This window comes from Botrytis byssoidea (genome assembly GCF_014898295.1).
Source record: "Botrytis byssoidea strain MUCL 94 chromosome Unknown BBYS_014, whole genome shotgun sequence".
In the NCBI taxonomy this organism is placed as follows: Eukaryota; Fungi; Ascomycota; class Leotiomycetes; order Helotiales; family Sclerotiniaceae; genus Botrytis; species Botrytis byssoidea.
The window spans coordinates 732,684-760,666 of record NW_024065855.1 but is presented as its reverse complement, the minus strand read 5'-3'; the positions used below and the strand labels follow the sequence as shown (position 1 = coordinate 760,666).

General features: G+C 43.1%; 10 protein-coding genes across 10 annotated transcripts; 5 read left to right on the top strand and 5 right to left on the bottom strand.

The window, feature by feature from the left end:
* Positions 1-180: 180 nt before the first annotated feature.
* On the top strand, positions 181-912 carry EAE97_007392 (uncharacterized protein; the record flags this gene model as incomplete). The annotated part of the gene is made up of 1 exon (XM_038877907.1): positions 181-912. One exon carries the CDS (start codon positions 181-183, stop codon positions 910-912), a length of 732 nt encoding a protein of 243 aa, XP_038731392.1.
* Positions 913-1,501: 589 nt separating this feature from the next.
* Positions 1,502-2,584, bottom strand: EAE97_007391 (uncharacterized protein; the record flags this gene model as incomplete). The annotated part of the gene is made up of 1 exon (XM_038877906.1): positions 1,502-2,584. The coding sequence occupies one exon, from the start codon at positions 2,582-2,584 to the stop codon at positions 1,502-1,504; it is 1,083 nt and encodes a 360-aa protein (XP_038731391.1).
* Positions 2,585-5,404: 2,820 nt separating this feature from the next.
* Positions 5,405-7,479, top strand: EAE97_007390 (uncharacterized protein; the record flags this gene model as incomplete). The annotated part of the gene is made up of 5 exons (XM_038877905.1): positions 5,405-5,415; positions 5,476-5,545; positions 5,825-5,941; positions 6,021-6,698; positions 6,754-7,479. 5 exons carry the CDS (start codon positions 5,405-5,407, stop codon positions 7,477-7,479), a joined length of 1,602 nt encoding a protein of 533 aa, XP_038731390.1.
* Positions 7,480-8,779: 1,300 nt separating this feature from the next.
* Positions 8,780-11,413, top strand: EAE97_007389 (uncharacterized protein; the record flags this gene model as incomplete). Its single annotated transcript, XM_038877904.1, has 4 exons — positions 8,780-9,056; positions 9,112-9,567; positions 9,656-11,155; positions 11,211-11,413. 4 exons carry the CDS (start codon positions 8,780-8,782, stop codon positions 11,411-11,413), a joined length of 2,436 nt encoding a protein of 811 aa, XP_038731389.1.
* A 1,208-nt stretch (positions 11,414-12,621) lies between these two features.
* On the bottom strand, positions 12,622-14,073 carry EAE97_007388 (uncharacterized protein; the record flags this gene model as incomplete). The annotated part of the gene is made up of 3 exons (XM_038877903.1): positions 13,856-14,073; positions 13,460-13,798; positions 12,622-13,378 (listed from the first exon to the last, which is right to left on the bottom strand). Exons 2-3 carry the CDS (start codon positions 13,555-13,557, stop codon positions 12,622-12,624), a joined length of 855 nt encoding a protein of 284 aa, XP_038731388.1. The 5' UTR covers positions 13,558-13,798; positions 13,856-14,073.
* Positions 14,074-14,876: 803 nt separating this feature from the next.
* Positions 14,877-17,468, bottom strand: EAE97_007387 (uncharacterized protein; the record flags this gene model as incomplete). Its single annotated transcript, XM_038877902.1, has 1 exon — positions 14,877-17,468. One exon carries the CDS (start codon positions 17,466-17,468, stop codon positions 14,877-14,879), a length of 2,592 nt encoding a protein of 863 aa, XP_038731387.1.
* A 1,913-nt stretch (positions 17,469-19,381) lies between these two features.
* EAE97_007386 (uncharacterized protein) lies at positions 19,382-21,855 on the top strand (the record flags this gene model as incomplete). The annotated part of the gene is made up of 4 exons (XM_038877901.1): positions 19,382-19,816; positions 19,867-20,298; positions 20,349-20,495; positions 20,548-21,855. 4 exons carry the CDS (start codon positions 19,382-19,384, stop codon positions 21,853-21,855), a joined length of 2,322 nt encoding a protein of 773 aa, XP_038731386.1.
* A 1,077-nt stretch (positions 21,856-22,932) lies between these two features.
* Positions 22,933-24,460, top strand: EAE97_007385 (uncharacterized protein; the record flags this gene model as incomplete). Its single annotated transcript, XM_038877900.1, has 2 exons — positions 22,933-23,885; positions 23,941-24,460. The coding sequence occupies 2 exons, from the start codon at positions 22,933-22,935 to the stop codon at positions 24,458-24,460; spliced, it is 1,473 nt and encodes a 490-aa protein (XP_038731385.1).
* A 196-nt stretch (positions 24,461-24,656) lies between these two features.
* Positions 24,657-25,861, bottom strand: EAE97_007384 (uncharacterized protein; the record flags this gene model as incomplete). Its single annotated transcript, XM_038877899.1, has 3 exons — positions 24,657-24,789; positions 24,857-25,156; positions 25,227-25,861. The coding sequence occupies 3 exons, from the start codon at positions 25,859-25,861 to the stop codon at positions 24,657-24,659; spliced, it is 1,068 nt and encodes a 355-aa protein (XP_038731384.1).
* Positions 25,862-26,216: 355 nt separating this feature from the next.
* On the bottom strand, positions 26,217-27,869 carry EAE97_007383 (uncharacterized protein). The gene is made up of 2 exons (XM_038877898.1): positions 27,185-27,869; positions 26,217-27,134 (listed from the first exon to the last, which is right to left on the bottom strand). The coding sequence occupies exons 1-2, from the start codon at positions 27,796-27,798 to the stop codon at positions 26,264-26,266; spliced, it is 1,485 nt and encodes a 494-aa protein (XP_038731383.1). The 5' UTR covers positions 27,799-27,869; the 3' UTR covers positions 26,217-26,263.
* Between the last annotated feature and the right edge of the window lie 114 nt (positions 27,870-27,983).

Here is a 27,983-nt window from a genome sequence, read left to right as displayed (position 1 = left end):
ATGTTCCCTACTCGTAAACAAAGAAAGAACCACCCACTGGTTTATGATAAAATCACTTGGTGAACCTCATCTTAACACCTCAACCACTACAACCTCAGCTCACAAAAAACAGCCTCGTTTTGTATTGGCAATATCTTCTACTAGCACACAAACCCAACCAAAGACCTTTCATTCTTCATCATGGCATCGATAGCAACCAATCATGATGTCAACTGCACCCCTCTTACCTCCTTTGACAGGGTGTTCTCCCATCTATGCCCCGAGCTCCGCCAGCATGTCTTCGACTTGACCCGCTTTCACTGCACACCTCGAACGATCCACTATGACGCTCGTAAGATATGGGGATCTTCACTTCAAGTCACACTTCTGCCTTATCACGGCAGAGAGCGTTTGCCTTGGCAGAATGAGGATGCAATGGATCAACATAGATACACTATGATTCCCCGGGATCTTGATATCAGACGTCTTCCTCCTTGTTTCCACGTCTGCCGCGAAGCTCGACAGCGATGTTACAAATTTTTTACTTGGTTAAGAAATGGTGTTTGGTTCGATTGTGATCGGGAAACCCTCTTTATGTTTGATGCTTCACATTCTGACGCAATTTTATCGGCACTTGAGCTGTTACCTCCGCCACCTCCTGAGTGGGACGATGGGAAGAAGAATTGTAAAGAGCTGAATATTGGAGATCTGAAGTATCTTATTATGGATGAAGCTACTGTGGAGAGATTCATCACTAATAAGGGTGGGCCCGGCTGGCAGGATTTGTTCAGAGTGCTGATGAAAAGTTTGACTGAAGTCCAAATTATACGAACTCCGAAGTTCGAAGCACCATCGTGGGGACCACCAATACTGACTATACCGATGCCGATTGATAGAAATGATATGATTATTACTGATATATTTATAAGGTAGACTGGAGATCGACTTTGGTCAGATAAATTGGAGCACATTGGTACGGCTGTAGACAGCTAGATGAAGTAACGTATGAAAGGAAATGTAGCTTAAATGAAACTGCGAGATCTTGTGACCTATTCGGTATTCGTATAGAATGACAAGGGCAAGGATGTACGAGCTACGGAAGGCCGCCCAGCTGAGAAGCTGGGTTGTTAGAATTACAAATCAGGGGAGATTGAATGGCCTGAACACTGGTTCGAGATATGGCGATCATTCTTATGTTTTGAAATTTTGAAGTTTTAAGGAATAACTCTGGATGGTTTAATGCAATTATGAGAATGTTTACGAAATGTGAGGTTCATGTCAAGCATTTGTCCGTCAGTCAAACAATTAATAAGCAAAGTCCAGTGTATTGAGAATATCGAACTTTTTTTAATCAAGTTCAGAGGAACAACCTTTAATCAACTATATACATGGTTTGAGACGAACCCACAGGCCGAAGCTCAGGAGTCAAACATTTCGGGAGAAATTAACTAATGTATACAGATCTTTGATGCTTGAATCAATTTCCTCACATCTCAGCTAAGTGATTGCCAAGGACTAAAACTTACGCGTGGTCAATTGGGGATGGACCAGCGTCAATTGGATAGGAGAAGATGTTGTTTGGTCCCTCGGCCATCAATCCGTTTCCACCAGGTCTCATTTGGGATGCTGGAAGCAACAACTTCTTCTCAAAGGTAACCCACATAAGATCAGTCCAGATCAAAGCATCATCTTGAACAAGAATGGATGCGTATCCTTCAGGGGTGACCTTCCAGATAGCGAGTAAGTTGGTGTCGCTAACATAAACGTTTCCATCTCCATCAATGGTAGATCCACCGGTACTTGGGGTCAAGGCGAAGGGCTCGGTGAGATCACCGAGGCTGGCAGCCATGGTGGCGTTGGTCAATGCGGCATCGACGTAGGCGGTCTCGATACGGTAAAGTCCTCCATTACATGGTTGGTAGTAGAAGTAAACTCCGTCAGGGGAGACCTCAATTTGGTCGAGTCCAACAGCGAGTGTGCTACCTGCGGCTCCGTTGCCCGGAACAAGGGTGTGGTTATACATCATAGGGAAGTAGGCAACGGCGGATGGGTCGTCAACGAGAACGCGGACTCCGTCTCCAGTCGTCATGTTCAAAACGACAAGAGCACCGGAAGTGTCACTGAGATAGGCGACCTCACCGCTGGCACTGAAACGAACATCGTCAATACCGCTATTGGAAGCGATGATGCTGTCGAGGTAGTAGATCTTGTCTACGGCATCGGTGGTAAGGTTACATCCAACCAATTTGGTGGATCTGTTGACACCACTTGAACCACCATCGACCAACCAGTAACGACCATCGGGTCCGATTCTAGCACCGTCGATGCTGACGAACTGGAGACTAGGGTCGGAGCTTGGATCGCTTGCGTTGTAAGAGTTCCAGTAGACGTCTGGATACATAACCGTTGTGTTGTCGGCGAGGAGCTCTACAGTAATTGGTGGCAGAGTAGTAGAGTAACGCTGGGAAAGGAACTTGCGTCCATCGGCGGAGATGAAGATACCTTGAGTAGGTAACTCGAGCGAGTACTGAAGGGTGAGGCCTGGTGCAAGAGCTGCAGCCATCGGCACTGCTGAGAGAAGGGAAAGAGCAATAGTAGACAACATGGCGAAATTGATGGAACTGATGTTGAGCTATCGAGACTCTGGATGTATTGGAGTAGCTACAATATATACTTGACTTCACAATGATACTGTGAGAATATGCTCCATGGTGGATCGGTAAGCCGCAAACGTCATCTCAGTGCCCGGTCCAGTTTTTGTTTCTATATGCAGGGGAACTTCTAGATTGCTCGGAGCTAAAATCTTTTATTTAGCAGGTATATCTGATCCTCGTGGCGCTAGAACTTGCGCGATAACCCTCAATGTGCCAACAAATGCCATATGGTTGCAAACTACAAAGAGATTACCCTTGTTCCTTGGCATTCAACCCTTCGGAGCTGTGCGCTTTCTGGGGGTCTAGGTACGTGTTCTCGGTCCCGGTGCATAATCTTGATCATAAGCTGTGTTGATGGATCATTTCTTCTCCTTGAATAGGAAGTGCCAATTTCATAATTACATTCCAAATTGAGAAGTGACTGTCAATATCAGATCAGCCTTCATATTTTTCTGTTAATGAGTTTCCTGTAAAAGTCTACGACCTTCCATGAAGAACATGTGAGACCAGCTAACGTGAGCAAACACTGCAGAGGAACTCTCAGTATGGTAGGCTATGTATAGCCCCCACAATCAAACTAATCCGGTACTTCTCGGTGACGTGGGGCTACATGGATACTAGAAGGATCTAACCACAGGTACATAACCCCAAGCCCTTCCAATATGAGAAAGTTTCTTCATCAAGGTAATTCAAGGGTTGTAGGAGGCGTGTTCATCCCAACAGAGGGCTTACACCGAAGACCTCGGAAGGAACATCAATGTCAACTGGAGTTATGACCGTAGTTTTGATAAGTTTTGAATGGTGTTACTTGATTCAATTTTCATCCCTAGTATTAAGTACCGGTCCATGGTATGTTTTAATGCTTCATACTCACCCGGTCCCGAAGCTACTGGAAGCATAATTGAAGGTTGTTTGCAAGCCCTGTCAGACCCATTCTCCACTACAACTCAAATAATGAAGACAACCATCTGAATGGCTGGAGCAAGAAGTCTATGCGTAGTCTAAAAACTGGAGCAGATACCATACGAATGATTCTCCAAACGTAAAACGTATAGTATGGCAATCAAGGTGTTCTTCGGTCCCGAAACTCTTGGTGGACTATAAATCGAGTACAATCATGACAGAAGTGCTGGGCAGCACAGTGTTGATGCTTGCTTGAAAGCAAAGGATAACTGTGCGGCGGCGACGATCATTGAAGGGCACGTAAAGATATGGAGTTATCAGATCAAAATTTAGTCACAACCATCAGATAGGCTGAGGTAGTGCGGGAAAGTACCGCGGTCATCTGAAAGGAGCTAACTTCTCTTTGATCTAAACTTACTTTAAACCCTCGAAAAAGCCTCTTGTGAATAACTCATATTGAACCTAATCCGTCGTTAAGTAGCCGTACATCTTCGCATTCCTGAAAAACTGATAGAAGTTTATGTTGATCATCAAATGCCCTTTCATTAGAACAGAATTTCTTAATCTTATATGATTCGTAGAACCTTCGACCCTCAATGCGACAATGGTATTGTTGCGTCCTTCGATGGATCTAAATACCTTTGTCATGTTTGACCAATCTGTGCTCACTCTTAAAAAGAATGTGTCCAATTCTCACAGTTCGATCATTCTCAGTCCACGCATGCCCCGTTGGTCTTTGGATCTTTGAAAACTATCACGGATGTTACCCCAGCTACTTTTTCATTCGAAGAACATCTAAGAAAATTTATCTCAAATCCTTAGGGAAGAGACAGGATACGACAGGGTATCCAATAGTCCGGGCTGCAGGCCTATAATCAAGAACTTTGGAGTATTCAATCCCCTTTAAAAAATGAAATAATTTCATATGATGAAATATTCCCAATTTTTAGATGAATGTGAAAGAATAAATATACAAAATTGATGATGGTGTCTCCAGAATCTCAAAACTCAAATCGTGAAATGGACTTGCAGTCCGGACTATTGAAAAACACTGGAATAGAAAAGTTAAGTAGCCGCGATAAAAGCCATCTGCAGACACTTCATTGACAGAGTCGTGATAACCTGTGCCCTGTAAATGTATATTGCGACGAGGCGAGATGTATTGAGGTAAGCTCGCAAGGTGCATCAAAACATTTACTTTGAAAAGAGTCGAGATAGCTGCAAATAGCTACCTAGTCTTCTTAACTTGGAAGCTTCGTTTAGTTTCGGTAAAGTATTTTTCCATGTAAGTTTTAATTTTATTCCGATGTTAAGCCATGACTTCCTTCATTCGTGGTGTGTCTCTAGAAATAGCTGCGGTAATCTTCACTTCCTCGCCAGACAGTGAAGGGCTCGCTCGTCAATTCCTGTTTCGTACGTGAGTGTGAGTTAATGACAGCATTCAAATTCACTTAGAATGATGATTTAACATTGAGTCTGAAGTTCTGAGCGTTGTTATGGGCATTAGTTGAAGATGCTCTGGCTGGTGGCGAACCAATGAATGAAAGGAAAGTCTTCCGAGATGGAGTTCGTGTTTGTCCACTGGGTCACGTGCCAGTATCTCATCAAAGTTCAACTCCGAATTTCTAGTCTTGCAGTACATCACTCATCTTGAAGCATACTACGCCAGTCGAATGAAGGATCAAGATTGACTCGAGCTCTCTACACTGTGAATATTTCTAGTGTCAGTCGAAATCGCATGATATGGTCATGCCCACGAAACCTGACCGCTTAGGCACGAACAGTTCGTTCTACCCTATCGGCAAAGTTTCCCAGCTTCACCTCTCCACTATTTTCGGATTCCTTTGAAGAGTTCCTGACTAGCTACTATGTCGATAAGGTAAGTTAAGCTTATATCAAACACAGAAGATATTTTTCTTATCCTCAAAAATATCCACAGTAGTTCCTTATCGTTCGAAAAAGAAATGCGAGCAGGCAGGTTGTCCGCAATATCAAATTATCAATGTTGCGTTTTTATCTAGATTTTCTAATATTTTGTGGAAACAGTAGGTGATGGTGTAACAGCTGAAGATAAGTACATTGCTATATTAACCTCTATTTCCTTCTCACATAGTTGTGTCTTGGGTCCTTTCACTTATACTCTAATATTAAACCCCTCCATTAGTCTACCATTTTTCAATATACCTTCATAACCTCATAATTCTCTTGATCTCGAAGAAATGACCATTTCTTCCTCCTGCAAGCCATGGCTTCTCAAATGCTCAACGATGCCCCCAAGATATATACAGGCATCCATCATTATATCAATTGGTGGTATTTTATTTGGCCTTGATACGGGGACTATTGGTCCCCTGACAGTGATGCCTCAATTCGACGAAACTTTCGGCAAACTCTCATCAACAGTTGTGTGTACCCCCCCTCTTTCTCGTTATTCGCCTTCGCTTGTCCTGCCCAACTAAAACTAACGCAATCCGCCCTCTCCAGCATGGCCTCCTTGTCTCCACAATCCTCATACCCGCAGCTCTCTCCTCAATATTCACTGGTCATTTGGCCAATACTCTTGGTCGCTTATTAGCTACTGCGATCGGCTCCTTTATCTTTGGTATTGGTGCTGCTATTGAATGTAGTTCTTTCCACCTTTCTCAGCTTTTCATCGGGCGCGCTGTTAAGGGTATTGGCGAGGGCTTTTTCCTAAGCACATTAGTCGTCTACATTACCGAGATATCACCACCTTCCCAAAGAGGTACTTTGGCTAGTCTTCCTCAGCTCGTCACCACTATGGGGGTTCTAGTAGGGTATTTTATGTGTTATGGTTCTGTAGGAATAGAATCAAGTTTGAGTTGGAGATTACCATTTGCGGTACAAGCAATTATCGCATTCTTGTTCACGGCTAGCACCATGCTATTTCTACCGCAAAGTCCAAGATGGTTGGCGGCAAGAGGAAAGTTTGAGGAAGCGGAGCGCGTATGGTCAGATTTGAACCTCCCAGAAAAAGAGAGAGAAAAGGTGGACGATGATGTAGATGATAATGAAAAGGCGGATCAAGAAGTAAAAGCGAAAGACATGTTCGCAATTTTCGCACCAGATGCTTGGAAGAGGACAGTTCTTGGGCTGTTCTTGATGGGAATCCAGCAGGCGGCTGGCATTGATGGTGTTTTATATGTATGTCTCTCCAGTCTACTCCTATACTCTCACATCTCAAAACTGACAAAATCAGTACGCACCCCTTCTCTTTCAATCCGCCGGCTTAACTTCCTCGACGGCCTCATTTCTCGCTTCGGGCATTTCCGCTCTCCTGATCTTCCTTACAACCATCCCAACCTTTATGCTCGCCGATAAATGGGGACGCAGAACCAGCACAATCGTTGGCGGTGCTGGTCAATTTATCGTTATGTTCATCATCGCCTCTCTCTATGCCTCCGACTCTGTGCATTCCTCCCATGGCGCCGGTCGCTGGGTCGTTATCATTTGCATCTACCTCTTCGCCATTATATTTTCCGCCACATGGGCCGTAACTTTTAGAGTATACGTGGCCGAGATCCAAAGTGCAAAAACGAGAGCCGGAGCAACGAGTTTGGGATTGAGTGCTAATTGGGCGGTGAACTGGATCATAGCCTTTACGACGCCTATCTTTCTGTCAAAGAGTACGAGTGGATGCTATTGGTTGTGGGGAAGTGCGGCTTTAATAACAGTCGTTGTGGCAGTGTTTTGGATGCCAGAGACGAGAGGGAAGAGTTTGGAGGAAATCGATGCTAGTTTTAGGAAAGGAGATAGGAAGAAGGGTGCAGTCACGAGTGGTGGAGTTGTGGAAATGGGGCCCGTGGAGAATCTGGGAACACAAGATGAGGAGAGATGCGAAAAGGATGGCAAGCATGATACGAAAATTACTTCAGTGGTTGTGGTAGATACTCCGGCATCGAGTTCTACTGTGTCACTATCGTGATTTGGTATGGAATGACATTTCAAGAATTGGGCAGAGGATTTTATGGATGGTCTCCATGGTCAATTGCCATGGTGCAGTGCACCAGATTAACGAGTAATGAAAACATGAAGTAAATAGCTAAAAGGTATAGAGGATAGAATTGTGATGGGAAAGGATATATAGAATCAGTATAGAAATTAGAGCTTCAATGAACGGGTAATAAATGCGCACAAATCAAAATTATATTCCATTTTCTTCGGTCAATCACAACTAGAGCTCGTAGTACTGCAATATGGTAAATACACCGGAAAAACTTGCGACGTTTTTAAATCTTACAAAAACGATTCTGAAACCGTATGAGGTTAAACCCATCGAATCCAAAACATATCGGACCCTTTTAAGTCAAGACTAACCCTTGTTTTACATTTACAGATGAAAGAAGAGTAGAACGAGCAGATACTTTAATCAATCTCACAATACACCTAATTGTACCTATATTCAAATTCAATGTTAAGGCAAGTATGTTTTGGATTTAGTGATTTTATTCGTTGTTGAGAAAGTCCTGATCACATGACCAAGCCTGACGCGTCAACGACTCAACACGTTCCACGACATTCCCTACACTTCACAGTACAAAATGTCCTCGAACTGAGATCAAAAACGTCGATCGAACAATTTGGAGCGTCATGCCGTATTTCCCGATAGTGAAAGCCTCGCACGATGTTGTGTAATGACACACGTGCTCCAAACTCCGAATAGTTCGTTGAAGAATTGGTATTGATCTAGTCTCAATATTCGACGATCATTCGATGATCAGAATCTCCCAAAATAGGTCTCCCTCAGCTGCACATGTTATTGATATCATCTGCCCCTGATAGACTTGATTCTTATGGACCGGAGGTAAATCTTAATTTGGACATTGGCCACTCGACAGGATTGACATCGTTATCGATGTTCCTGTCGCAGTCGAAAGCATCAAGGTAAGACGGGCGATAAAATGCACGAAGATAGGTGGACATGAGTAGTACGAATACAGTTGTGTCACTTTCACAAATATTGGATAGGATGACTAGGTGATCCAGATTTCCTATTAGGAAGTGACAATGGTACCGCATTGACCTAGTTCATTTTGTATTTGCTTTATATCAACATTTCTATTGCCGTGTCTTCGATATTTTTTTGTTTTTGCTTTTCTGTTCAACTGACGAAACACAACGTCGACATTCATTTGTTTGTTTATATCTCTTTTCAAATTCATACCCGATTCGCTCACAGAATGAACTTTCATTGAATTCCAAAACATTCGAAACACATTACAAATATGGGCGTCTATCATTTCTTTCTATTTCTTTCTTTAAACCTATTATTTAAGAGCGTGACTTCCATCCTTACCTCTACTACCACTATTCAGCTTGCGTCAGTCAAAGGCTCATTGGATATATCCAGTTCGCTTGGAAAATTTAATAATGTCACCACGACAGGGAATTCTGCACCATCATATTGGCTCGAGGACATCGCTCATCAGGGACTTGCCCCTTTTAATTTTAACGACACCTCGTATCAAGTATTTCGCAATGTGAAAGATTTTGGAGCCAAAGGTTGATATTATCATACTTTAATACCCATTTATTAGTGCTTTCTAACATCGTGAAGGGGATGGCATAACAGATGATACTGCTGCTATCAACAAAGCCATCAGTTCTGGCGGAAGATGCAAGCCTGGCGACTGTCAATCTACAACGACAACTCCTGCCACGGTCTACTTTCCAGCTGGGACATATATAATCTCATCTTCCATCGTTGATTACTATATCACTCAGATTATAGGTAATCCAAACCAACTCCCAGTAATTAAGGCTACTGCCAACTTCACTGGATTCGGTTTGATTGACGGAGATACATATGGGGCCAATGGACTCAACTTTGGAGCTACAAATGTCTTCTATCGTCAAATTCGTAATCTAGTGTTGGATCTGACGGAAATCCCGTCTAATTCTTCAGCCTATGGAATCCACTGGCCCACTGCACAAGCCACCAGTCTACAGAACATTGTATTTCAAATGAGCGATGCCATTGGAACTCAGCAGCAAGGATTGTTCATCGAGGGAGGTACGTTGACCACCTGACGATTCTCTCTCTCATAGCTACCCACTTCATTTAAGTCATAACTCTAATACTTGACGCTTATACAAAACAGGCTCCGGTGGCTTCATGAATGATTTGATCTTTAACGGCGGCAAAACGGGGGCCGTATTTGGCAACCAGCAATTCACAGTTCGAAATTTAACCTTCAATAATGTTGTAACAGCCATTGACCAAATCTGGGACTGGGGATGGACATATATGGGAATCAATATAAACAATTGTACCACTGGCTTAAACATGTCCTCAGGCGGATCATCAGACCAAGCTGTAGTGTCTGTCACACTAATCGACAGTAGCTTCAGAGATACTGACGTCGCCATCATCACAGCTTACAATAATTCATCTTTGCCAGCGGCTGCTGGAAATCTTATTCTTGATAATATCCATTTGACGAATGTTCCCATTGCCATACAGGAAACGCAAAATACGGTTTTGGCTGGAACTAGCAACCAATCAATGATCATCAATGGATGGGGAGAAGGAAACGAATATACACCAAATAACTCTACCCGCTTTCAGGGATATATTGTTCCTTTTCCTCGCTCCGAGTCTCTTTCCCCCCGTGGGAAGTTCTACGCCCGTTCAAAACCTCAGTATGAAGACTATTCGCTTTCTGAGTTCGTTTCAGTTCGTACAGCTGGTGCTACTGGAGATGGGGTCACTGATGACACGGAGGCATTGAACCATGTGTTTGCACTTGCGGCCATCGCCAATAAGATTGTTTATATCGATAGTGGAGTTTACGTGGTTACGTCGACTATTCATATTCCCTCCCGTTCGAGGATTGTCGGTGAATCATATCCAGTCATCATGGGATCGGGATCGTTTTTCACAGATATTGATCATCCTCAACCTGTTGTCCAAGTTGGCCTTCCCCTGGAGAGGGGTGTTGTTGAATGGTCAGATACGATTGTCTCGACACAAGGATATATGGGAGGTGCCATTTTGATTCAATGGAATCTAGCCAGTCCAGCGTGGTCTCCTTCTGGACTTTGGGATGTCCACACGCGTATTGGTGGATTCGTGGGTTCTGATCTCCGGTTAGATCGCTGTCCCGCTACCGCTAACAGTACTGGGATTGTTCTTGAGTGCATAGCTGCTTTCATGTCAATGCACATCACCAAGTATGCATCCGGTCTTTACCTAGAAAATAACTGGTTTTGGGTTGCCGATCACGATATCGACGATCCTAATCTATCTCAAATCACAATTTATGCAGGCCGTGGACTTTATTGCGAATCTAGAAAAGGAGCTATATGGCTCATTGGAACTGCTGTTGAGCATCATACTTTATATCAATATCAGTTTGATAGTACGAGGGATATTTTTGCAGGCCAAATCCAGACGGAAACTGCCTATTATCAACCGAATCCCATTGCGGTTTACCCCTTCCCAGCATTGGATGAATGGAGTGATCCCGATTTTATCAGCTCATGTGGAGATACAACGGGAGAGAACTGTGCAGAAGGATGGGGTCTCCGTATTATTGACAGCGAACATGTTTACGTATATGGCGCTGGAATGTACAGTTTCTTTGATAATTATAGTACTTGTAAGTCTTCGCCAATCTATCTCGATTGACTCCTTTACTAATATATCTGGACCAGCGTGTTCTGCCCAAGGAAATGGCGAGGCTTGTCAAGCTAGAATCTTCAGTCTTGAGGGGGATAGCTCGAAGATCGGTATTTACAACCTGAATACAGTAGGCGTCACGAGTATGATCACTATTGATGGGATAGATACCGCGAATTATTCTGATAATATTGCGGGGTTCGTGGATCATATTGCATTATTCAAAAGCGAGGAGTAATATTTAGACAGTAGCGTAGTAGTGAGAATATATAGGGGTAGCGTTGCCATCAATTCTTTCACTTCAAGGATTAATAGCGTGAAATAAAGAATAGAAATCACATTTCCTTTCCAATGAAGTATGTTCCGTACCCCTATGCTGGACGATTTCTATATATCACACGCTATTCTCAGGGGCATACTCAAGATGATCATACATGGAGAAAACTCCGAAATAAAGCTAGTGTTCCAGATCAAGACTCAGTAGCTTATTTTAGTTAAACACCCAAAAAAAAAAGAAACAAAGAAACAAATGATCAGATCGTTTTGTTGCATATCTCACCAAACCTACTTTTTCAATCGTGTTCTCTAAAAGATAGTGTGAAACAAACTGCCAATCAACCTCCTCTCACATCAATCCACTTAATCCATCCATCCATCCATCCATCGAAAAAACAAAAAATTCCCCCTCCTCTCAACGAACAAAGCTCTAAAACTCATCTTGGTCCTAATTTCCCTTCCTCCTCGACATCGATTTCTTATTCCCTAGCTCCGACATCTAGGATACTAGTAAACATCACCACAAAGCCTTACTCCTTGACTGAGAACAGTTCGCCTCCCCCCTATCCCCTATCCCCACACTAACAAAGAAATATCCGAAAGGTCGTGACATCCTCTGCACGTTAGCCTACAATCGCAAAAGCCGGATTTTGTTCTTTGTTCGGCGCATCGACTTCCTGGGCTCGCATCTTGTATTTCGAAAATTATGTGAACAAAGAAAAAGTAGTTTGCCGGCAATTGTCCCCGGCGTTCCGGACCGATTTGTAGATGTGCAACAGTTGGGTATTTTCGGATATCAGAGAGGGGGGTGGCGAATCTGTTTCGAGAGATAGTTTGATCAAAGGGGGGACTTGGTCTGGAATTAGATAGGAGAGGAGACGCGAGGAGCGGAGTGGACAAGTGGGATATGCAAACTGATTTTTTCGGACGAAAATAAAATAAACTACTGTGAAAACTCCCGCCCGATCCCGCTAATTTTTGAACGACTTGAATGAATAGATGAATGCTGAACGCCACTATTGCACAGATATCCCCCCTCTGTCTAGCTGCGCATCCCAATATACATACTCCGCTCCACACACATCTGTACAATCTCCCGGCCATATAAACAAAAATATGTGAGGTGGGGTACCCCTCATAAACACAACTCTCGACACAAATCCCAAAGACCTAAGGCGTCTGCACGTATTCATGCGTTTCCGCCCTCAAAGCCGCAATGCCGTTTTCCTTCCCACTGCTACCAGCCACAGCCCCAAGCGTATCCCTCGCATCGATCTCTCCTCCCCAGCTTGAAAATCGTACATGTTTTCCCCTCCATGCTCTTTTTGCTTTCGTGCCTTCTTTCCCTTTTCCTTTTGCGTCTCCTGGAGTTTCCTTCTCGATACCAGTCCCGGGAAGAGTTAATGTGTTATTCACACCTAGCGGCATAGTCATTTGCCCCTGACCGTTCACTCCCAAAGCCAAACCCCCCAATCTAACCCCCTCCCCGATATTCTCGCCCTCTTCCTCTTCCTCCCTAATCGGATCATAACTCCAAGCTCTCGCTCTCCCGCTCCTCGCATTTCCCATCCCCCTCGCATTCCGCGCGCTCTTCATTCTCCTCCCAAATCCATCTTTTGCGCCCACAAATCCCGGATCTCCTTGTAGTAATTTCCTCTTCCTGTATTCTTTCCTGAGTATCCAGACTAGCATTCCTAATATCGATGCCGTGATGAGGAGTACGAAGGCATTAACGCCAATAGCTACTTTCCATGATGTGGGAATGTGAGGACCGGATGGGGGATTAGAGTCGTATTTAGCGTGGTGAAACGAATGCGTGTTGCTATGGTATTCATAGTCGCGGAGTTCGAGGCTTTGAGGGGAGGATGACGAGGGACCATTGCAGTTTGATGTGCAGATTGATGAGGATTGGGAGTTCGATTTAATTCTGCGAGATGCACAATTAGCATTTTATTATTGAGGTAGCTTGAGCTACGTATGTTGTCGAATCTGGGAAATTGGCACATACTCATTGATATCAGCATTTCTGTCAGCAGAAGCTGGCGTTGAAATTACAGCTGCCCAGCTCACCGCCGGCAACAAAAGAAAGGAGAGATGGTATTCCATGTTAATTAGGTATATCTGCACTTTTCGTGCGCACGCAACAGCTTTTCCACGGAAACAAATAAACCAAAAAAAAGTAGTTCAATCTATAAACAATCGAAGAGCACCTGCAAGAATTGGTCAAAAAGAATGAAACTGGAGTAAGATCAAGGAAAGAAATGGTATTAATGAGAGTGAATACCGAACAATTCGGCGTTGATAAATGAATGACAAAGATAGATGATGATGGCGGTGAATTGCTAATCTACCAATATATCAATCAATATCATACAGAAGGGTGACTAGACATTGAAAGACAGACAGTAATCAAAATACCAGATGTTCATTGGTACCAAGAAAAAACATCACAAGCATTGACAGCAGCAGGTAAGACATTATTAATATTCGGACCCCAAGTATGCCTACCTTACCGTTCTTAAAAGGCAACCTACCTTTCGATCATTGGATTGATAGAAAATATGGAAACGAGAATTAGAAATTGATGTGTACAATAGTGCTACTGTAGTAAATGAGGTTAAAATTGAGGATCTATGCAGCGGCACTTTTTTTCTAAACAGTCGATCTCCATGTCAAGAATGAAGGGGATCTATTGGTTATCTAGCCGCAAATAAGATAAGAATTGTGGCTATGAGGCAAGTGAAGTGGAAGAGATTTGATTTGATTCGTTCGCTTATCAGGTACCTGGTTTGGTGGATCAAGACTGTACCTGAACAAAAGCTTGGCCGTGAGGAAAAGGGGTATAGATACTGGATAAATAATTATATGCATATCGAGATCCATGCTTAAACGCTCTACTACGCCGTGTGACAGGATCCTTCATAGATCCTCTTTGTTTACAATTCAAAATAGATACTGAGACACCTGTGTTCGGAAATTCTACAGAAATGCCTTTTGCATTCGTTAATATTAGATTATGGTTCAATTCGAGCGTCGCGAAAATCACAGACCAAGCGGCGGTGTTGATCGATTGGCCCACTCATTCATCCATGGTGGAACATCGAATTGGAAATGGAAATTGAATGCCAAAATAATCCGTATTTCAGGGGTTGAGGTTGATAAATATCTTGGAAGTTTTCCCGTCATGCGAGGCGGACGCTCGTATAACAACTCAAAGTGCGTGAAATACAAATGGAGACTATTTTCTTTTCTAGAAGTCATGGAAGCAGCTTTTCATTAGGGTGTAAAGTTATAATCAAATTGTGGAGCAGAGAACCATAGTTACATGTCCCAGAAATTGTCCATACTATGCATACATGGTATGATTGCATGCATCGTATAACATCGTATAATATCGTAAAAAATAGTACGAAAAGCGAAAACATTTATATATCATCCTCGGTAATCGGCTTCTTCGGTTTGAAAAATCGCCCCCCCTTTGTTCTCTTCTCAGGCTTAAAAATTCTCTTCGAATCTCTGCTTTCCTCAAGACCTTCCATACCATCACGACCCATGATAATATTAAACTTATTCTTCTTCTTCTTTGCCGCTGATTTACTGAGGACTTTTCCGGGTTTGGATCCCTTACTGTTGACTGTACCTTCTCCTCCCCTTCCTAATCTAGGTTGCCTGGGAACTCTCGTCTTAGCACCAAGGGCCCAAAGATCTCCCCATTTGGACTTCCTAGCATCGCGGTACGCTACTTTACTAAAACTTTTAGGGATTGTCCATCGTTCTAACTTACCCGATGGTGTACAAACATCCAAGGTGACATGTCCGCGGCGTTTGAGAGGTGGGAGCATAGAACGTGGGAGTGATAATGGATGAAATGGTACATCACCCTCTTCAGGCATTTCTGGGCCATCCGGTAAATCATGGTTTTCATATCCGGCAAAAGATTGGTCAGTTGCAGCATCTCCTTGTAGAATAGCTTCTTCTTTCCTCGCATCAATACCTCTTCGTACTGCCAGGTATGAATATCTAACATCTTCGTGATTGCGAGAAGAAGCACCTAAAATCTTCTGTAGATAAGGTGGGCGAAGATATCGCTGTTCGAAATGACAAAAGTCCTTTCTACCAGGTGTAAGGCCTGGGACTGGATACATTGGACACTTAGTATGATTAGTACATGGTGCAATAATCATACCCTCCTCTTTCGCTGCGAACCGTGATTCGTTGTCTGAAAGAGACTGAAGTTCTTTTTCGAGGTTTTCGTCACCAGGTGAAGAAATATGTGAGTCGAGCAAAAGAGAACGAGCGCCTGCTATAGCCTCAAATCCACGTGGTAAGCCCTTTTCTATCAGGATAAGTACACCTCCTTTGGGATCAAGCATTGACCAGAGGTTCTGTACCATGTGTTTCCGGCGAAAATCTTCCTTTAGTGGGAACAAGGTATGCGGGGCGATGATCAAATCATACATTTTCCTGGGTTGTGCGGGTCCACCATCAAGTTGGGCCTCGCCACTGGATGAATGGACGTAATCAGGAAGTCTGGGAAGAAAGGTAGTATTGTCGAGAAATCGTGAAATTCGGTGTCGTAATGTATCTGCTCCAGTAAGGACCGTGTGTTTCCCAGATGGGGGTACGTCTCCTTCGACGATGCCATCGTCTTTCAATACATCCCATTCGGCTCTTAAGATTTCCTGCCATGCTACAATACCAGCTCCACCAGCTCCTGCATCAAGAATTCGTGGACCTTGGCCACCCTCCCTAAACAACATCTCTCGAATCCATTCGGACCCTAATCGTTTGCGTACCTCAACCAGCGTACTCATAACAGAAGTATAAGTACCTGACATTACACCAGCCAAATATGCATCTGCTTCAATTTCACTCATCCTGTGTTGTGAAGCATCAAGTCCAACGTGTTTTTGTGGTAAAAGCTTAAGCTTTCCTACGTTTGGAGTAGAAGAAGAATATGGTAACCACTTTCCACCAAATGCTTTCTGTGCAGCCTCTGTAACGTGTTTCATGCTTGTTCTCTCTAGCAGTTCGGTAATTGGTGTAACAAATTGTTCTTTCGGCAGTGATATGGTACTTGGGGATGTGCCAAACCTAGCGGTCCTAGTATGCGGATGTGTACGAACCTCGTCCGAGCTAATATATGAATCGTACTCATCTTCCTCATATTCTTCAGGGTCCTCAAATAATTCTTCTTCGGATTCTTCCGACGATTCTTCCTCCTCCTCGTAGTCCTCGTCGAAAACAGTATCTTCTTGGTCTGCTGCTCGTGCCATTGCTTCGTCCATATCGCGTTGTAGCCGTGCAATAGCATCCACCTCTCTTTGATTTTGAGCTTGAAATGTTATATTAGTAGAATCCGTTCCCGCAGAAGTCTCTGTTGCCATTGATATTTCCTCGCCTCCCAATTCCATATCAGGTTCGCTTTCTTCCTCAATCCCCAATTCATCACCCTCACTGGCAGGAGCAAACCCGTCAGTGCCATCTTCCACAACCTTAAAGCCCAGCTCTGGATCGAATTCAATCTCTTCAAATTCACCATCAGCGTTCTCTCTCAAAAGAACATTCCTAGATGGCCCATCCTCTCCAATATCCTCTTCCTCAACCTGCAGATATTCTAAATCCTCCGGCCTAGTTTCGCGCAGTGGCGCACCGTACAATCTCTCATATAATTGATATTCCTCAGCAGATAGATAATCCTTTGGCAAAGTTTCTCCAAATGTTTGCCTAGCCTGCCTCACGAACGATTCAATTCCTGTTGCTCTTGCTTCTGTGGCTTTCACTTCGGAATTTGGTAGATTTGTGGTCGTCCGAGCTTCATCTGATCGATTCAGAGTCGTTGAGAATAATCGTAAAGTATTAGGGCGCGGCTGAATTGATCGATGTCGAATATCGCGAAGTCTTGAATGTGTAGAGGCTGTCGAAGCAGTGGGTCTTGTGAATCCATATTCGAAAAGAGAAAGAAGTTGAGATCTACATGACTGACATGCTCTCGGAACTTTACGTGCGGTGAGCATAATTAATCGGTGCTTGAATGGTGAGATTACCAAAATACTCTTCAAAAAGATTGTTGCTAACCTTGATCGCATAAATATTTACCTGCGAACTTTTTTGAGATATTGCATTCCGAGATAAATTACTATATTCACACCCCTACCCCACGTGGGGTGAGTTCTAAACCAATGGGTTACGAAGCATTTGATATACCTATACTAGAAATTAATACCATAACCCTTCTCTACATTTTACCATCGTCGCTGTCGTCTAGCTAATCGGACGCATGTAATCGTTGGACAATGATATCATGAGCAATTGTTTCCAAACAAAACCAGATCAGCAGTTATTGATCGAAAGCTTTTCATCAAAGTACCATTTAAATCGCATCTTTATTACACGTGTATAGTATACCTCAAGTGAGTTACGAGAAACTGAGGAAAGTGCCAACTCCCTGCCTCACATCAAGGCCAAGCTTTGGAGTAAAATTATCAATTGATACCTCTTTTATCCGGTCAAATCAGTTCTACCAATCCAATCTATCCTCGTCTTATTGCAAGCACCCTCACGTAAACCTGCCCGCATACTATGCACAATAGATGGTCTGGGGCCTGTTATTCCATCTTCTCTATTGATTTCCTCGAGATTTTGATCATTAGCAACATATTCTGTATTCTATTGCTTCACGAGAGGCGTTACAGCGGCTGAGCCATTGAGATCTCTCCTATAAAGAGCAGATGAGAGATCGACTTCTTGTTGAACACAAAATCATCGTCTAGACTCGAAGTGCTAGAATATAAAAGGCTACCGGGGAGATATTTCCCTTAAAACCGCACCAAATCTCATTGTTCTCTTCTGGGTTGCGGATTTCGCAAATTCCCTTCCTATATTCTCGGTACATAGGAATATCATAGATATCAATAGGTTATATCATCGATTTCTAGTCGCTGCAAAAGGTAGTATCCAGAGCGAGGAAAATTTTTCGAGAACAAAAAGCCACCGAATTCCAGGGAACCTGAACATTGAAAGTACCGTCACCTTGATATCTCTTTCAAAGTTGTCACTCCATTATATGTGGGCACGATCCTTATGTTCCATAATGCATTCAAGTATATTCAACTGAAGCCAAATCAGTAATTGCACTTGAAGCGAGAAGTGAAATGGTAGTACTGATATCTTGATCACCTCTCAGTGATGATAAATGAGAAGGAACCACTATTAAGGGAGGAAGTATCTGTAGAAGATAACATATTAGCAAATTTCCATCCTTACTCTGTGTATATAGAACAGAGCCCTGCTCTTATTGGAAGTTTGATTCCAACTAGAAATTCGATTCAAACTGAGAGTCTGATTTCAACTGGTTTTTGAAAGATGTTACTTCCATTCTCAGCTGAATGACCGATCATATATACCAATAGATGCAAGCAATGCAGTGTATCAGGTGAACATACAAGCTTATGGCTTATAGCTAAGTAGAGCGAGCAAGGGCTGGCAAAATCAACATGAGCTCGCGGCATCGATGATGATGTATTAATGAACTGCCATCTCTTGATAAATAACTTTTAAAGGGTTCCAGAATATGCCAATGTTTGAAATGCTTTCATAATTGAGTCAACACCAACGTGGAACCTATCATGTACTAAGCCTTAAGCATAATCATCATCTAGATGATCAAATCAGCACAACTGATTTCATGAATTACTTTGAATAAAGATTTTTGTGGAATGGAATAATCTGCTTGTGATTTTCGCATAAATTCTTTGTTCAAAGTCAAAGACATTCATGCAAAATGCGATTTTCTTCGAATTAACATAGCGTCTTTGTTGCTTTGTTCTCTATGTCTATAAATTTCAAATGAACTGTGTGCTTAGAGGCAGTATCTTTGCTGATATCACCCAAACGCGAAACTTCCACAAGATTCTGGAATATACCAAATATGCTGCTCTCACCGACCCTTTATCAGAAGAAATATGGCGTCCCTCCGACCCCTATAGCCATTATTATCGGCTCACATCGCAGCGGACTCACCCCAATATCTGCATACGACCTTACCAATCCGTCTGCCAACGCCTCCCGTGAAGAACGAACAGCCTACCGACAATCCAGATTATGTGGATACACATCCCAACTTCTAGTTGATCTTGATGTTGTCTCATTGAGGTCATTAACTATCCCAGAAGATTCAAATCCTATCAATCCAACAATGCAAAGAAGCAGATGGTTTGAAACAAGTGATCTAGTTCTTCCAATAAGTAGTTCAGAGGCAGAAGGAATTTCATGGACGGCGCAAAATCCTCTCATTTGGAAGCATCTTCAACTGTATCTAAAACTCGCTTCGAGATTGTTGACGAGAATGCATTTAGACCCTTTTGTATGTATCTCAGTCCTCCATGGTTTCTAATCGAGAGCTAATGAGGATAGGTTCAAGCTTTACTACTCGGAAATACCGAGACAATTCCGATTGAAGAATTCAAGTCTCAAGATGTATTTCGTTTCGGTCCTGGAATCCAAAAGCTTTTCAAACGCTTTGATCCCCTGGCATACGATTCGAAAAATGCTTTTCGAACAAGACAAGAATTAAATCGCATCGGAAAGAAAATCCTGATGCGCCATTATACGCTGGGATTTGGTGTTGATGAGCCTGCCAAAAGCCAAGGTGATGAAGGAATGGAATCATCTGCTCCTCTGAAACAAAGCTTCGTTGCAGTTTCCACATACAACCGTCAAAATATGACAATAGTCACTAAGTATAACGTATACAGCTTTAGAGTGCTAACGAATCCCAACTTGTCTAACGCAGAAAGGCTTTCTGAGGAATGGTATGTGGCAACATCAATGTATCATGAATTTATGGTTTGTTGTTCCACTCTTCATTGTCTTATCATTTCATAACAGTAGATCAGCATGTGCTTGGCTATGCTAAGGAATCCACATCCGATGGAGACTCTCTCAAAGAGGAAATAAAGGAAGCGGTTTCTCATGGTGCACTTTACGAGCCAATGTGGCGTCGAGAACAAAAGTCTGAACTTGGATGGGCAGGCGAGGCTTCCGTAAGAAATCCCATGCAATCCAAAGTATTCATTCTAATCAGATCTACTCTAGATGTTTGGAGGCACACATTCCAAAATACTGTACAATAAAATAACGAATGGACCTGGCTTGGGAAGCACTCTAGATCCATGGCCAGAATACGACGCAGCAAAGCATGGTGATACACCTCAGCTTTTACTACCCTTGGGCTCAAGATGGGCATCTCCTCTGCCTATATATATGCATACTCAATTTCGATCAGAGGACTTCTGGTCGTTATATGCCAGAAAATATGAGTTATTCCACCCTGTGAATTCGATAGGCTATGCACATGCAATCACCATCGAAGATGACTATGCTAAAGAAATTGACTATCAATACAATGTTGTTCTTCCGTCTGATTTCAACGGATATTTATCGCCAGTGTCAGTCATCACCCCCACCCTACATGGGGTTTCGAAACCGAGTGAATGTACTTATGCAGAATACCTCTTGTTGAATCGAGATGGGAGAATGGACAAAGCCAAAACTCTTCGAAGTCGTCTTGAAAGATTTCGCGATTTGTTTCATGAAATCAATGCAACTATGCATCAACAATCCAAAACACTCATGGATTACGCGTGGTTATATGCATACTTTGAAGAGCCACCAGAGCCAGAGTATGAGGAAGCAGAGTATGAGAATGGTTTTGAGAAATGGCTTGATAAATGGACTGAATCTTTGAACAAACTCACTGAAGCCTTGGATGCCTGCCTACAGAATTTCGATATTAGCATTCACAGACTCACTGTCTGGGAAACAGCCATTAAATCCAGCTTATATAGCGACAGGTACCATGAAGAGGAAATCAATCAATGTATCAATCTCAAAAATTTCGGAGTAAATCTATTGGAGCTTATCGAATCACTTAAATTCATAGAAGGAGAAAATGATAGGAATTTACAAAGGTACTATAATGATAGCGTCGATACCTACTGGGCCAGTCGCAGAAGGCTCTCCCCTGAATGCAATTACGCGACTGTCATTGCGGACAATGCGTCGAGTGCACAAAAGAACAAAGCTGTCTTTGAAGCAAAATTACAAAGAGCTCGAGCGCCCCTAGCATATATGGACATCGCTTCATTCGAGCCATTGTGTAATCAGTTGCTCCATGATGATCTTGGAGCTGCTCTGAAACCAGCATTGAGAGCAGAGCTCTTTACACTGCTAACGAAATGTACGAGTTTCCATACAGGGAAATTGACTGAATATGCGCGGGGAGCGAGGAAAGCACTTCTCTGGCTAACAAGGGATCCGACAGCGTCAGATGAAGAAAAGCAGTCGGCATTGGATAAATGGGACGAGCTTCAAGAGTACATAAACGAAGCTAAAAATTTGTGATTTTTCTCACATGTTCGTCTGAAGCTTTGGGTAGTCTTTTGCAGGTACAGCTTCAAATGTTCGAAGCAAGTAAGCGAGCAATGAAGGGGTAGAGGGAGGTTCTCAAGGGAAAGGATGGGCCATGAATTTTCAGTGGTAAATATTATGGTTCGTGAGGGAGGAAAGTGATGTAAACAACTTCCATTTGTGAATATTGGGGATGTAACTTTCGATTGATGACCATATGATGATCGTCTCTGTTAGAAAGCATTATATCCGGAAACTCAAGCACAAAGAAATCATCTAGGAGGCGGTTTCACAGATTTTTTTTACCGCTTAGTTGATGAAGCCTTCATGTAAACAATAACTGTTTTGATGCTGGACTTATCGTCACTTTGCAGAGATAATGAGCTCGATTGGGATAAATTCAACTCAGATTTTCCAGTAATAGCACCTGTGTTGATTTTACCACGACCGAGTTGTTCATAACAAAATAAGAAGGATTTACGTTGAAATCTTTCTGATTGTCATGAAGAACGAAGCTCCAGGGTATTTGTCAGCATACGCGTCTTGGAACTACAGCGCCAAAAAGCTTAAAGAGACTCCAATATGCGTTCTCGTTCAACACAAAGCGATGTAACAATTATATGATTGATGCCATGACAATATACAAAGGGAAACTACATCCTTGGAGGCAGATTGACAAATTCTAGAGAATTATGATGTCCATTCCAAGCTGAGTATTACCATGAGAGTTGCGATAACATATTGTTATCCATTCTGGACCTAATTACCCCTCACTTCACTGGGCACAGAGTACCTAAGATACTACATGTGTAGGTATGTACTGATAACTTCATGCATTAAATGCAGAAAGATGGGTTGAACTTCCTAGATAGTATTATCTATCGCGGCACAAATGGCTATTGTTTCATTGGTGGGCATCTTCAGTCATATCAATTATTGAGTCATCGAAGTATCCATGAACTCACCTCGATTGTTATCGATATCAGTCACACAACTCTCGTCCTCCCTACTTAAACCCTCGCAGGCCCTACCTTCCTCGATTGACCTTTCTTCAATCAATCCATACTCGCCATGGCTCTTCTCGAGCGGATTTTAGGTCAATTAACCACAGACCCATTCATAGCTCTAATAACAATTACAACCCTATCCCTTCTCCTCCGCTGCACCTACCGCTGCACCCTGCACCCTCTCTCTCATATTCCCGGTCCACTCCTCCCCAAACTCACATCTCTCTGGCTCCACTACCACGCTTATGTCGGAGACGAAGCAAGCTGCATCCACAAACTCCACAACCAATATGGTCCCATCGTCCGCGTCTCTCCATCGGAAATCGACATCGCAGATGCGGATGCCATAACCCCTATCTATATATCTAAAGGCGGCTTTCCGAAAGCTCCGTGTTATGCCAATTTTGATGTCGATGGTCATAAGACGATATTCTCGACTACAGATGCGGAGTTTAGGGCTCCGAGGGCAAAGGCAGTTATGCCCTTGTTTTCGACCAAAAGTATCAGGGATAATGAGGCTGCGTTGTATGGATGTGTGGAAAATATGGTGAGAAGAATGAAGGAAGATGCTGAAGGAGGTGAACCAGTCAATTACTTGAATCTGGCGAGGAGCTTGGCGCTAGATGCTATTTCTACACATCTGTTTTCGGAAAATTATAATGGAACCTCTGAGAAAGGAGAAAGACTCTCGGCTTCGGCATTTGTCGATGCATTTGTAGCTGTGGGGAGATTTTTCTATTTGCCCAATACAGTCTTTATTTGGTTATCATGGTTTATGGAAAAATTCGTGATAGATTCACTTACTGAAAATTCCATACAGTTGGTGGACCAGTTTGTGAATAATCTTGTGGAATCTACACCCAAGGAAAGTAAGAATTATCCTGGCCGATTGCTCAATATGGGTTTCAGCAAGTCTGAAGTGAAGTCTTCATGCAAGGATTTGATGTTTGCGGGAACGGACTCTACAGGTATGAACATGGCAACTATCTTTCGATATTTAGTGTTGTGTCCGGAAAAGTAAGTCAACATCCTCTTGATGATCTTAGCGGAAGAAGTATTTACAAGCTTGAAGATATGAAATCCTCCGGGCTGAAATCATGGAAAATGCAAATTCTTCCATCAAACAAGAAATCCAAGCTCTTCCCTACCTCTCCGCTGTAGTAAAAGAAGGGTTACGCATCAGCATGGCAAATCTCACTCGTCTACCTCACGTTGTCCCTAGCGGTGGATGGACGTTCAAATCTGTCTATTTCCCCGCTGGATCTATCGTAGGCTGTTCCGCCTATGAGCTCCATTTTAATCCAGACGTCTTTCCAAATCCCCATGAATTTCAGCCTGAAAGATGGCTGGAAGGGAATATCACGCCGGAAGCAAATAAGTATTGGTTTGCTTTTGGTGCAGGTAGTAGAGCGTGTATTGCGAGAAATCTTGCTACGGTGGAGCTTTACATGGCGGTGGAGAAAGTGGTAGAAAGTGATGTTTTGAAGGGTGCGAGGGTTTGTCAGGAGAAGGTTGAAATTTTTGAGTGGTTTAATTCGAGTGTGAAGGGGGAGAAACTAGAATTTGTTTGGAACCGGGATGAAAAAAGCTGATGGATACTAGTTTATTTGCGAGCGAAATACATTTACACTAGTATTTCGAATCTTCGACATGGTTGAAGTTGCCATCATTATTAGCTTAGAAGTCTCGATGCTGGATCCTGCCCAAACACAATTTCATTTATTTTCTAACCTGAAATTCTACAGGCACAAGCGAAGTCTTTATTCAAACTCCAAGAACTACCTATCGTCAATACCCTTGCCCATTCCATTGCCATTGCTCAACATTCCCCTGTCCCTCCATTAACCACTCCAATCGATCCTCAACTGTTACCCATCCTTTCTTCCCTTTTACAACCGCCCTTCCAATAACATTTTTCCACCTAGCAAACCCCTTAAATTAGCATTTCTAAAATCGAGCACTGCAAATGAAATGAAAACTTAACTTACTCATCAAACCACTCTTCCTCCCCCATAACTACACACCTCCTTCCCTCGATCCCTCTCCCCACATCTGCAAACGGCCACACACTACTAACAACCTCATATCTCTTCGTCCCCATAAAAACCTTCGCCATGCTACTAAAAAACGAGTTTACTCGGTCTGGAGGTCTTACCACAACTTTCGAATGCGTAATTGGGAAGCTGATGGTGGTGTGTCCTGGATATCCTGTCTGAGCTATGAGGGCAAGTATAAGACCCTGGAGATGTGTAGTCGAGAGATTGGGGATTTGACGTGTTAGTATGAATCTACATAGATTCAGTTAATGAGTAACTCGCAAAAGAGAAGCACAATAATCATAGCGACGGGAAAACATACTCCTTCACGCCCGCTTCATCTCCACAAAATGCTCTAACCCATCCCTCTAGCCCCTTACCCCCTTGCCCCCCAAAATCAGGCTCCGTCGCCTCTCTCACACCCCCCCTCCATCCCATTTCACCTCTCCCAAGAATTTTCATGTAGTTCATTTTTCGCTCTCCTTCCCCAACAATCAAACACATTAGATTAATCCTAATATCGAAATCCGGGGCCGGAGCATGCATTCGCTGGCCCACAATTCTCAACATAGGTTTTGGGGGGATAGTACACAGAGAAGTGATCAAGGGAAGGAGAGTCCCGGGATTAGATAAATGCGCCGAGGAAGAAGTGATAGTTGTTTTATCGCTCGAGAGCGTGAATGAAGGAGGGAGATACAGGTTATAGGGGAGATTTGGGATGCCGGGGGAGCGGAGCTGGGGGTTAGAGCGGAGGAGGATGGGAGGAGAGAGGGCGGCGGAATAGGCGGGAGGAGTGGAGTCGTCATCGTGGTTGTGATGGGGGGAATTGGCGTCGGACAATGTATCGAGGTGGTTTTGGCGGGAGGATGAGGGACCGGCTTCGGATGCAGGATTGATGGGTTCGAATGATCCGGGAGTGTGGTGGAAGGTTGATGGAGATGATTTTTCGTGAGACATTGTGGGGTTTATGTTTAGTAGTGTCCAGTAATGCTTCAAAACAAGATAGGAACACACTATCAAGCAATTATAATTGCACTTGCTATGCGTTCGCTGATAGGATGGTTGAACATATAAAGCACCCAAAGAATGTTTTGAGTAGTATCTTGCGGTTGTACGTGATTTTGAAGACGACCAGCTGAAAATTTGTGGCTGTGCATTTTTTTGGTTGCCTGCTTAAAGCTACCTAGGTACCTATCCATAGATTGTCTGTCATACGAAGCGACTTTCCTTGCACAATTCAGTATTTGGAAATAAAATAAAGCGCAAGTCTGTTGTCCTAAAAATGAAAATGGGTCATAGCTCAATAGGTCATGGGTCATTGGTATTGTCCTTTTTATTCCTTTTTAATTCCTTAGCAAATTAGTCTATCATCATAGTATCATCACCATCAACAGCTGGTCCTGCTTCTTCAATAACTACACCACGACCACGTCCTGCTAGCAATTCCCTTCTAACCTCAGGACCGATCTGTGAATGTCCCTTGACATTAATCAAATCTAATAGCGACTCTCTCTGATCTTCTGTAATATCATTTCTATATCTTTGTGCAAATGCCAAAAGACATTGATGCCAAATAACTGGTAGTTTCGCATCTTTAGAACTGGTAACACCTTCCATTCCGGATCCAAGGTCTTCGGGTCGAACACTGGCTGGGTCGACACTTCTAAATCGCAGGAAATGGAAAACCAACGCATCGATGACTTGGTATGGAAGTGCGTATTTCTTGTCAAGCAAGGCCTTGATAAAAATGTTTGTAGCTCCACCACCTTCGGTCCCGGCTGATGATTCTTGAGCTGCAATATCGCAAAGTCCTTTAATCGCAGCAGCGGAATGTAGGACTGGGATCGAAACTCGCACAAGTACGCCTGATATAATTCTGGCTTCACGTAGTGTGCAGGTACCACTTCCGATCAATGGGAAAAGGAATCCCTTGAAAAAGGCGGCTGGCTTGTAAAGTGCCTTCTTCAAGGCTTTGAAAAGATGAACATTCAAGTGATTGGTTTCGAAAATATCCTCCCGGACCTTCTCGAGTAGGACCATTTCCACGAATCTTTGTGCGATAATTGGTGTCCTTGAGACGAATATTCTTGTTGCTTCGTAACAAGCATTTGGTGTCCACTTGTCCGGCCTGGTGATTTCGAGAATTTGTTCCCAATTTGGTACTGTAGGTAGAATCTTGAATGGTTTCGGTAATTTTCCTGACTTGTATCGCGATAATATCAAACCAATTCTATATTCTCGTTAGTATTTGGGCGTGATAAAGGCGAAGGTAGTCCTCACTTTGTATAAACTTCCAAAACCTTAGGATGGACGAAGAATCCATCATCTTCGGGTGCAGCACGTCCAACTCCAGGTTGTCCCGATTGTTTTGCTTCAAACTGAGCGATTCTCTCCAGAATTAATGCAGTCAGATCTGTGCCTTGTCCCCCTTGACTTTCGTCATTGTCTCCTCCCCAACCAACTTCCTTTAATTTTTGGTCTAGATCATCCTCGCCTTTCTCCGGGAAAAACTTTCCAAACGTATCGCGGTCTTCTGGCGCCAATTCGACTAATTCTGGAACTTCATCATCATCTCCCCATTCTTCACCATCCTCATCTCCAAATTCTGGCTCATCCTCCTCATCTTCATTCTCAAATCTTGAATCAAAATTAAAGGCTGCATTCGGTTTTGCTGCTTGAGTTTCGGCTTCGTCTTCATCGGCAAGTTCTTGACCTATCTTTAAAATCCTCCGCGAAGATTTTGAATCCACGAACTTTTCTTCCTCATCCTCATTTCTAGACTTTCTCTTCCCGGATTTAGTTTTGAGTGGACCACTGGCTGTCAAATCTGCTTCAAGAGGATTATGCCTTCTTCCGTTTCTGGCGAGTTCTTTTGGACTCATTGCTTTGGGCATTTTGTGTTTTGGGGAAATTTTGTGAAATTTTGGTGACGGATGGAATTTCTTTCTGCGAAATCAATTGATAAAATTGAAAATGTTCAAAAATATTAGCGGAGGTTGCCGGAGCTAAGATAAGGATTTTCCCCGCCGAAATCTTCAGTGCTAAGTGCCTTACAATAAATAGTTCATGCCTGATATCA

What these genes read in the sequence shown, in the direction of transcription:
- EAE97_007383 (XM_038877898.1), bottom strand. Translation starts at nt 27,798, where the DNA reads ATGCCCAAAGCAATGAGTCCAAAAGAACTCGCCAGAAACGGAAGAAGG. An exon ending in GTTTTGGAAGTTTATACAAA is followed by an intron (nt 27,135 to 27,184) that starts GTGAGGACTACC and finishes ACGAGAATATAG; the next exon opens with AATTGGTTTGATATTATCGC.